This window comes from Cantharellus anzutake (assembly GCF_015039405.1).
Source record: "Cantharellus anzutake strain C23 chromosome Unknown EI90scaffold_67, whole genome shotgun sequence".
NCBI classification, from domain to species: domain Eukaryota; kingdom Fungi; phylum Basidiomycota; class Agaricomycetes; order Cantharellales; family Hydnaceae; genus Cantharellus; species Cantharellus anzutake.
Window position 1 is genome coordinate 215959 of NW_024067017.1, and position 10080 is coordinate 226038.

At 47.3% G+C, this 10080-nt stretch overlaps 1 protein-coding gene across 1 annotated transcript; it reads right to left on the reverse strand.

Annotated features, from left to right (window-relative positions):
- Positions 1 to 5861: 5861 nt before the first annotated feature.
- On the reverse strand, positions 5862 to 7052 carry EI90DRAFT_3019939 (uncharacterized protein; the record flags this gene model as incomplete). Its single annotated transcript, XM_039057426.1, has 6 exons — positions 5862 to 6062; positions 6115 to 6214; positions 6267 to 6414; positions 6480 to 6528; positions 6683 to 6710; positions 6736 to 7052. 6 exons carry the CDS (start codon positions 7050 to 7052, stop codon positions 5862 to 5864), a joined length of 843 nt encoding a protein of 280 aa, XP_038911082.1.
- Positions 7053 to 10080: the final 3028 nt, after the last annotated feature.

Sequence of the window (10080 nt, forward strand, 5' to 3'; positions counted from 1 at the left end):
TTGAGAAAATATTGCTGGACAATCATCATGGAGCTGCTATAGAGGACAGGGATGGAGTACTCCTGGCAATTTGTCTCCCAGGAGTATTTGAATTCATTCATGTTGTTTGAATTATTGGAGTTGATCAATATTAATTTTTACCTCCATCTTGCTTTATCCAGGACAAAATTATGGATGCCAGGGCTAAATTCAGTCATCAATATGGCTTTCCCACCTCAAAATACCGCACCAATTTCAAGGAAGATGTTTCTGAACTGTTCAAAAGTGGCCAAGCCCACTTTGCTTACTGTCAAGGCCTTGGTAGAAAGGTTAGTCTTTCTCATGTGTCACACTCATATAGCTGATGAATGTATGTAGGATCTGCATCCAGTTGTGAGCAGGGACTCAAAGAAATTTCTGAAAACTGTCAGGGAGTTTCATGACAAATGTGACCCCTTTATCATATTCTCAATCTTTATGTGGAGAGAATAGCACCAAATCTTTGCAAGCAAAGCAGGAAGATTTGGCAATCTGTTAGGGACTTCAGAGACCCTGATGGGTGCCTCAGCCATGTCAAAAGCCATTTTTTCAGCCATGCTGTTCATGTTAACTCTGACACACAGTACCATAAGGATCAAGAATCTTGTTGATCTTGCTTTGATGCCATTTGTCATATCCGTACAATCCCGACCTCCGCTCCGGGCTCCCGGAACTCTGAACCTGACTTCTGGAGTCCTACTTCCCTTCCGTCACCTTCTCCTTGCCAACTCCCAAGAGGTTATCCCACCTCTGGCTCCGACACCACCTTTGGTCTGACTCTGGGACATCCTAGTTCCGACCTCAACCTCGACACCTTCCAGACAAGCACACAACACCTATGCTCCCGACTCCGGACCTCTGCTCCGGAATCCCGTTTGCATCTCCATCTCCAGAACCTCCAGTCTTAGCTCCGACCTCGGATTTTGACCTCACTTCTGCTTATACCCATTGTATTGGTTACCTCATTCCATTTAATTATGTTTGCCAATATTCCAGAGTTTAACTTCCGAGTTCGGACTTTCTGGACTTACATCGGACCTTGCAACTATTGCATGCTCCATTCAATTCTGCTATACTCCCTCATTCTGGGCTGCTGCTTCCTTTCTATTCAGTCAGCTGGCCATTCCCCACTCCCATCCTCCCTCCTCCCTCCTTGGGCCTTGGCCCTTCACTCCTCCTTTGGGAAACACCATTGAGTCAAACCCTTGACCCTCGGTGCTGCCCCTCCTTTCAGCTCCCTTTGTCTCCTTTTGGAGTACCCTTGCTCCTTTTGATTCTGTACCCCTCCTTATATACAATGTACATAGTAACTTGTAACCTCAGTCCGAAATCGACCTGAAATGCCCCCAAGAGACTTCCCCTTTGCTAGATCCGAAATTAGGGACCCCTAGGACAACCAGCAATGGCACAGCACTCTGCCTGAGTTGCTGAGGCCAAGGTCCTTCCATGCTGAGTCTCTGATTCCACTCCGGAGTCATCCGAATCCACCCGTTCTAACACCATTGCTGTGTTTGGCAAATATGAGGGTGGAGAGCTTCATTTTCCTGAGCTGGAATATTCCTTTCCTTCTCATCCCAGTGACTGCTTCTTTATCAGAGGGGCTGCCTTTGAACATGATGCTGGGGGTTGGGAAGGTGATAGTAAGATGGTATTTGCAATGCTCTGTGACAAAGGTGTCTTCTAAAGACTGTGAGACTCGCCCTCAAGATCTGGAGCCCATATATGGCAAAGCCCATTCTTCATTCCAGGCTACACATTGCCCCTCATCCTTAACACCCATTTCTACTTCCACAGCTTCTGGCAGCCAGCCAATATCTAATGACCAGAGGAAGGGGAAGACAGAAAGCAGCAGGGCAGCAATGAAGAGGAAGCACTCTGTCGATGGTAGCATGGACCAGGAAACACAGTTGCCTGCTGCAAAATGTAGATGCAAACTGTAAGGATTGTTCCACTTCTCCAGATGGTTGACTTTCTCTTTTGTTTGATAACTCCTGTTCTTTTCTCCTTGTCTCATAATGGTGTTTCCACTGTCAAATAAATCAGTTTCCCTTTGCAAGCAATACTGTAAGGGAGATTGGTGTCACATCTGGGAATCCTGACCCTGGATTACCACACCACTACCACAGACATTGCTATAGGCCATCCAAGTCCATCCCACTCATCTACTTCACTTCCATTCCCACCATTGTAGGAGAAATAATGGTCACTCTATGAAACCACATCATGGAAATATGCCAGAAAATTACAAAACCCCTGTATGACAAGTAGAAATGAAAGGATAGCAGAGTTTGGATTTTAATGAATTTTAACAAATTTTATGAATTTTCATGACTACATAAACAAATGCCAAGATAGAAAATTAAGAAAAATACTTCAAGCTTAGCATCAATTAAAGCAAGAATGAGGCCAATTGGGTAAGATTTGACCATGAAACCAATCTCCATGGAAACCACTTCCCACATCCACACCCATCAGCAAGGCTGTGTCAGGGACAGTGCAGGAGAGGTGGGGGTAGCGGTGTAGCCCCTGGCGCTAGCAGCCTGGGTGGCAGTGGAGTAGTGGGAATGTATAATGGGCAACCCTCACTTGGGCTTGCATCCCTGTTCTGACTTCTTAGGCTGAAGCAGGAATGAGAAGAAGGTTACTTCTTCGGTTCTGCTTTGGCTCAGTTTATATACAAGTGGGAACGGGTCACATGAAGGTGCCACGTCAGTGTTGGAAAACCTGGAATTTCATTTTAATGCATTAAGAGGCTCTCAACACTTATTAGTCCATTCCAATGCTTGATGCAAAAATTGAATTGTAAATACCTAGACACATTGTAATGTTAAATTTCCATACCAAGATGGTCAATCATGCCATGGGCCAATGCCAGGGGCTGGAGATGTGGATATTGTACATTATGGTGTTCTGACTCAGGCAAATTAGTTGTCCAAGGGACCCGAAATACTACATGCTGGCAGATTGTCAGGGACACATCCAGGGTAGAGGGGGCCCGGGTGAGACGCCCGACACTAGAAGTCTTGTGGGGTGTGGAGCGGGCATGCGTACTGGCAGGCCTGGCTCAGGAGACAGTCCCTGGCCACTTAGACTGAAGTGGAAAAGGGTGAGAAGAAGGCTACTTCTTCAGTTCCCACTTCAGGTATGTTTATATACATGCAGCTTGGGTCACATGATGGGTGCCACGTCATCCTTGCATACAGCCATAGTCACCCGGGTGTCCCCATGGGGGATCCCAAGGGCGTCCGCTGTAAACGTGCGAGCTGGACATAGCAGGGGGTCGCCCAAGGCACCCAGGCTGGGTGTGTTGTGAGCACGCTGTGGGTGGGTCAATGGTACATTGATACAGGGAAAGGTCGTCCATGTAGAATAAAGAGAAAATAAAGAGAAAGTGAAATGAATGAAGAGGAAGTGAAATGGGGAAAGAAAGAAAGAGGAAGGGGGGAGGAGGTAGGAGAAGACTGGGTGGTGGGGTACCAGGTGAAGTGGGGCCAGGTGGGGCCAGGTCAGGCGGGTGTGCCCTGACACAGATACCAGCTGTTCAAGTGGAAAAACATGTCTGTATCAATGACATCATTAAGTAAATAGTGAAAAGCCCACTGTGGGTCAGACATAGGGGCCAAAAATGCCTGCCAAGTGAAGTCCATCACCAGCACAAAACGGGAATTTTGGGTGTTATCAAGTTGGAACAGTGTGAATCCAGTAGCTCAGTCTTGTGCTGTGTACTCGGAGAGCAAAGCCATGTGGAAGTCGGACACGAATGTGATGAGATGCTGAGAGGGTCCTACAGCTATTTCAAGTAGTGCATGGACTCAAGCAAAGGTCATACCCCCAGATATGTCCTGCATCATTATGGCATCATCTCTATGATGCCCATGGAAGATCTTGTTTGTCCATACAATTTCTTCACCCCAACTTCCATCATTGAAAGATGGATATCGGATCTTGTAGTAGTGCTGTAGAATCACCTGAAGCGAGACAATGAGAAGCCAGGATGATGACACTCATCTGATGTGCACTGCAATGAGTCAATGTACCCAATTCACCTCAGATTCATCAATGTTATGTAGTCCATATGTAATTGGTATGAAGGAAATTTCTGAACTTCAGAGTCAAACCAAGATAGCTAGGTTCACCCAGGTGGGATTGTTCAATGAATGAGATCGAGCACTTAGTGTCCTTTGAAACTCTTTGCTGATTGGTATTGGGGGTGTGTGGTTTGTCTGTGGAGCTGCTGAGTACATCAGGTATGGATGAGTCACCGGTGCTAGTGGCAGAATGTGTGATGTCTTGACAGATAAGGTCCAGGATTTGGACTCGCTGTGTTTGGGTGGTAACCTATTTCAAATGTTATTGCCAGCACAGTTTAAATGGAATGTACAAACTTCTCAGCAGTATTCTTGAAGTTGCCCACCTGAAAATTATTGCAAAAAAATTTGAGCTCCCTTTCATTTGGTTTCATGCTTGAATTTGCAGGCACTCCTTTGGCTTTGAATGATGAGAAACTATGCTGCATGATATGGAATTTCGGGAATGACCAGGATTTCTGTCCATTGACTGCCCACTTGCTTCGCATCTTCTCTTGGAGATCCTCAGATTGAAGCAGAAGTTCTCTCTTTTTGGCAAATTTAGGATCAGTAATGGGCGCAATGGAGTGAATCACACCTCAGTCAATTGCTGAAGCTCTTGGAGTGTTGCTTGTCCAAGTGAAATCCTATCGTTGTCTAGAATCTCACATTGGAATAAGATATTTATTACTGCCATGTTTTGTACACAGCATATTAGGTTGAGTAGCTCAGGATTCAATGCATGCATTGTGTCATATCCATACCTACTCAGCCACCATTCCGGTTCACCTCCAGTTTGTCCTCTCCCTCACCTCCGCCATATCCTCCAGTATACTTCTGGTCCACCTCCACCTCCAATCTCTGGTACCTTCTCCGGTACCCCTTATCCTCATCATAGAAGTTTATTAATATTTCTACCTACCCAACATTACTACAGACCTCCTAGGACCTCTACCAACCCTGCAAAGGTTTTCCCATTATCCAATAGCTGTCGCTAATCCCACCCTTCATCTACCCACTCCAGTGCTCGATAAGGTGATTCTCTCATGAGCTTGCCAACTGTCAGAGACCGGGTTGAGACAAAGGAGTGTCTCCGTGGTGGAGGGCTTTGGCCTCAGCGACTTGTGCCAGGAGCGCTGTGCCAAGTAACATGTCCGTTCCCTAACTTACTAAGCTGGCAACCAGAACTGAAAGGGGGTAAACTCTAGTCGATTTTATCACTGAAGTGTAACCTATGTACAGGTTGAGTATATATAGTTACAGTGAGGGTGGGTCTGCAAATGGCGGAGCGGAGCTAACGGGGTTAAACATTAGCCAATTGGATATTACCAACAAGTCAGGTTACAGGGTTAACGGAAAGGCAGGTGATAACCCAGAAACGGAAAGGAGGGATAGGCCCGAAGGTGGGCTCTGCAGGGCAAGTGAGTGTATTGCCCAGCAGAGGCAGGAGTGCGCTAGCGGACGTCAGAGCTGTCCAGAAGCCTTCAGGGCTCTGTACTTAGGGAGGCGTAGGTAATAAATTGAAAGGAGGGGGTGGTGACCATCGAGGGGTACTGAGGGGATTGTGGAATACAGGAGCTCCGAGGTTAGTGAAGAAGGAGCGGAGGCAGAGCGGAGGAGTCAGAGGGATTGGAAGTCGATGGCCGGGGATGGATATGACACCAACCCAGCAAGTGGGTAAGTCCATCTTGGGTTTTCCCTTTCTTCTTATTTGTCTTGTATTATGTATATAAGTCATGTATCGTAGTTGATGGCACTTCAGTGCAAAATCGATGACTAGATCCCCCCAGAGTTTGTGCCCCCTTGTTCTGAAGTTAAGGACCCAACACTAGCGAACGTAGGCACAGCACTCCTCTCCAAGTCGCTGAGGCCACAGTCCCTCTGCTTGTCCTCTACCTCCAGCCTCCCTTCCAGGGAAAGGTCCAGACATGCTTGTTCCCTCCTTGCCATGTTCTGACACATTGCATGCAAGATGACCTATGATTCTGATGAGCAAATACTAAATGCGATATAGAAACTAATTCCTTACCTGGAGAATATGGTCCTTTGCAGTTCCACCATTGAAACTCTGGCTAAGGATGCCTGAGGGGAATGAATTGAGGCCCTTCCATCGTGGGAGTGATGATAACCTAATAGAGAAGATTGAGAGGTGGAATGAATTTGGGGGTAATTTAAACTTACATCATTTCAAACTGCCCAACAATGTCCCTTCCAAGGAGAGGGACAACGCCTCTGATCATTGCAAACATATGGTCCCCCCAGATGCCCTCAAGCCATGTATGCAAAACATTGAATGTAACGGACCAATGGGGGTCACAGTTGGGTAGAGCTGAAAAGCACTCTTCCACCCATGAGTTGAGCCAACAATTACAATTCTAAGAGTACAGACCTTACCTCGTGTGATCTGAGTCCCTGTGACTTCAGAAGTTCCCCTGCACCCCCCCTACTTGCCATAGTTGCAGCTGAATTAATAATGTTGCATGTTTGAACCTTTGAGTGTCTCTCAAAGACCAGATCAAGCCAGTCTAACCTATCCCTGGGTATAAGACAGATGGGACATGGCATCATCAATCGACTGCCCTGCATTGCAAACATACTCCATCTGTAATAGTTAAATCGGCAGGACTATTAACAAGATAGTATAACTCACATTTCTTGGTTGTCTGCATTTAGTCCAAAGGGGAAAATCTGCCTCATTATCCCATCTGCACACACTACATTTTTCCCATATGTGCCTGGTCGATGCAGTGATTGGAGTATTTCAGCCATGGCCCATTGATAAATCTGTGCCTGGAACTCAGCCCAATGGCTGTCATGGCTTTCAGCACCATTTGCATGAATCTCATTAGAATTAATTAGAGAAAAATTAGAGGAAAAATGGTTTAAGTGTGTGTACATCTGGCAGCCACCAAACCAAGCATCCACCACCAACTCCTTGAGTGTTATTGAGGGAGATTTGCTGGTCATGCAATAACTGGGCAACCATTGATGGAGCCAAAGGAGGAGAGTTTTGATTTGTTGGCATAGATTATGCCAAGTGGACAGTTGTTGATTCCATTTGTACTTTTAGGGATAGTGTCCTGTTAGCTAGCTAGAATACACTAGGGGAAAAAATACCCGGGCAGCCCAAAAGTCATCTCCTGTCCATGGCTCCCCAAAGCGCCATACCCACGAGCTGTCATATCCCGGAATCCCGACCCCGCGCACTCCCACCACACCACACCTTCCTAACAACTTCACCATCCCCTACACCATGCCTCCCCACTCCCCAAGTCACCTTCCCTCCTGACTGTCTTGGCTCCAGTCTGGTTGCGGCACACCGAACCTTGGCCACTCCCATCCTGGAAGCTCGGTCCCGAGTCAGAACATTCGGAGACCCCGGATTTGCTCCGATATCCCGACGGACCTCCAACATCCCGTGACATGCCCTTAAACCATTCCTCCACCCATTTCATTTATTTGAGTCACCTAACATCCTTCGGATACGCAACTCCGCTTTCGGAGCTACCCACATCCTTCGGTGATCTCCCTCATGTTATCACTTATTAGTCACCTTCCATTCTTAGCACAACTACCTTCTTACTACCATTCAGTCGGTTAACCCCCTTTACCCATTTGTCTTCCCTATTCATTTTCCGGCCTCCAACTCCGCCCTCCTTGGCCCGACACCTCGGTTCCCCGTTTTAAATATCATTCGGGACCTTTCGGTACCTCTCAGTATCATTCAGCACCTTTCGGTGTTGTCCCATTTGTCATTTCAGACTTTGACTAAGTCCTCCCCATTCTCCTTTATAAATACCCGTGGATTAGAACCTGTAGTTCCTCAGTTCTAATCTCGACTAAAATGCCACCCAAAGTCCCTCTGAGTGAATCCCATTCCTGTTCTACAAGATACCTCAGACATAAGAAATACAAGGACTGACTGAGACGTAACGGAGGCACAGCGCTCCCTCCGAGTTCTGAGGCCGCATCCTTCTTAGAGCCTCTTGTACCACCCAGCAGAACCGGGCTCCCTGAGAAGCTTCGGTTCACTACCGGAGCCCTCGGACCCTCCTCTAGTTGAGCCCTGCCTGCATTCGGACTCATGCATTTACCCCCTTTTGAACTTGGGTTTTTGACACGAGCCATCCAGATGCCTGAAGTCATGCTGCTCTGGGTGCCAATGAACCAGTGGACATATGAAGCAGTCTTGCAACAACTCCACCACCCAGTCAAAGATTGATTTGTGGAACACTTTGACTTTTCTGTAGAGGGTTTGTGTCATATCCATACAACCCCAACCTCTGCTCTGGGCTCCCAGAACTCCAAAACTGACTCCAGAGCCCTACTTCCCTTCCATCACCTTCTCCTTGCCGACTCCCAAGAGGTTATCCCACCTCCGGCTCCGACACCACCTTCAGTCCAACTCCAGAACATTCTGGGTCCGACCTCAACCTCGACACCTTCCAGACAAGCATGCAACACCTATGCTCCTGACTCCAGACCTCCTCCACTCTGGAATCCCATTTGCATCTCTGTCTCCAGTCTTAGCTCTGACCTTGGACTTTGACCCCACCTCCACTTATACCCATTGTATTGGTTAGCTGATTCCATTTAATTACCATTGCCAATATTCTGGAGCTTAACTTCCGAGTTCGGACTTTCTGGACTTACTTCAGACCTTGCAACTATTGCATTGTCCCATTCAATTCTGCTATTCTCCCTCATTCCTATTTGGGCTGCTGCTTCCTTTCTATTCAGTCAGCTAGCCATTCCCCACTCCCTTCTTCCTTCCTTCCTCCTTGGGCCTTGGCCCTTCACTCCTCCATTGGGAAACACCATTGAGTCAAACCCTTGACCCTCGGTGTTGTTCCTCCTTCCAGCCTCCTTTGTCTCCTTTCGGAGTACCCTTGCTCCTTTTGATTCCAGACCCCTCCTTATATACAATGTACATAGTAACTTGTATCCTCGGTCTGAAATCGACTTGATTCCCCCCTAAGAGACTTCCCCTCTGCTAGATCTGTAATTAGGGACCCCCAGGACAACCAGCAATAGCACAGCACTCCGCATGAGTTGCTGAGGCCAAGGTCCTTCCATGCTAAGTCTCTCATTCCATTCCGGAGTTGTATCTAACAGTTTGCAGTTGATGTTTGATGGTGACCATCCCAAACTTGATGAGACATTAGCTACAACTACCAATAATTGTACTAGCATTGCACTTATGGCCATTGAGGCATTGGATGCTTCCCAGATCTTGCATTTCAAACTTAGCCTTGTTGAATTTCAAGGGACTTCCCTTGACCATTACAACTTTTATATTAGATATAAACTAGTCATATGACATGTAAAGGCAAATGCTGAAAGAGGTTTTCCTTATCGAATACATAACCCACAAAACCTTGTACCACGATTGTAACTGCCTCACCATTGTGCCACCACTGTAAGCCTTCTCTGTAACATCTGACTTGGTCCATATCGATGTCTACATCGATATTCTTACAATCTGTGAGAAAACCTCAACAGCCCAGTGAGTGCTCAGACACTGGACCTTGCCCTTCCTGCTCCCACCCCCCCCCACTGGGTGATTCCTACCCTTCCTGTAGTACCCTACTGGGTCCTACAACCCTTCCTCCCTTCTTGGGAGGGAGAAGTGACTCGGGCAGCCCCAGGATGCCTGGCCACGTACCCGTGGGCTCAAATTCCCACGGTCACTCACTACCGTGCACTGGTCAACCAACTTGCCTGTCCCAACATATCCCACTACCGATACGCTTGTTAGAACGTGCGGATTTGGACGACTCCGGAATGGAATCGGAGACTTAGCGTGGAAGGACCTCGGCCTCAGCGACTCAAGCAGAGCGCTGTGCCATTGCTGGTTGTCCTAGGGGTCCCTAATTTCGGATCTAGCAGAGGGAAAGTCTCTTGGGGGGAATTCATGTCAATTTCGGACTGAGGTTACAAGTTACTAGGTACATTGTATATAAGGAGGGGTCCGGAATCAAAAGGAACAAGGGTA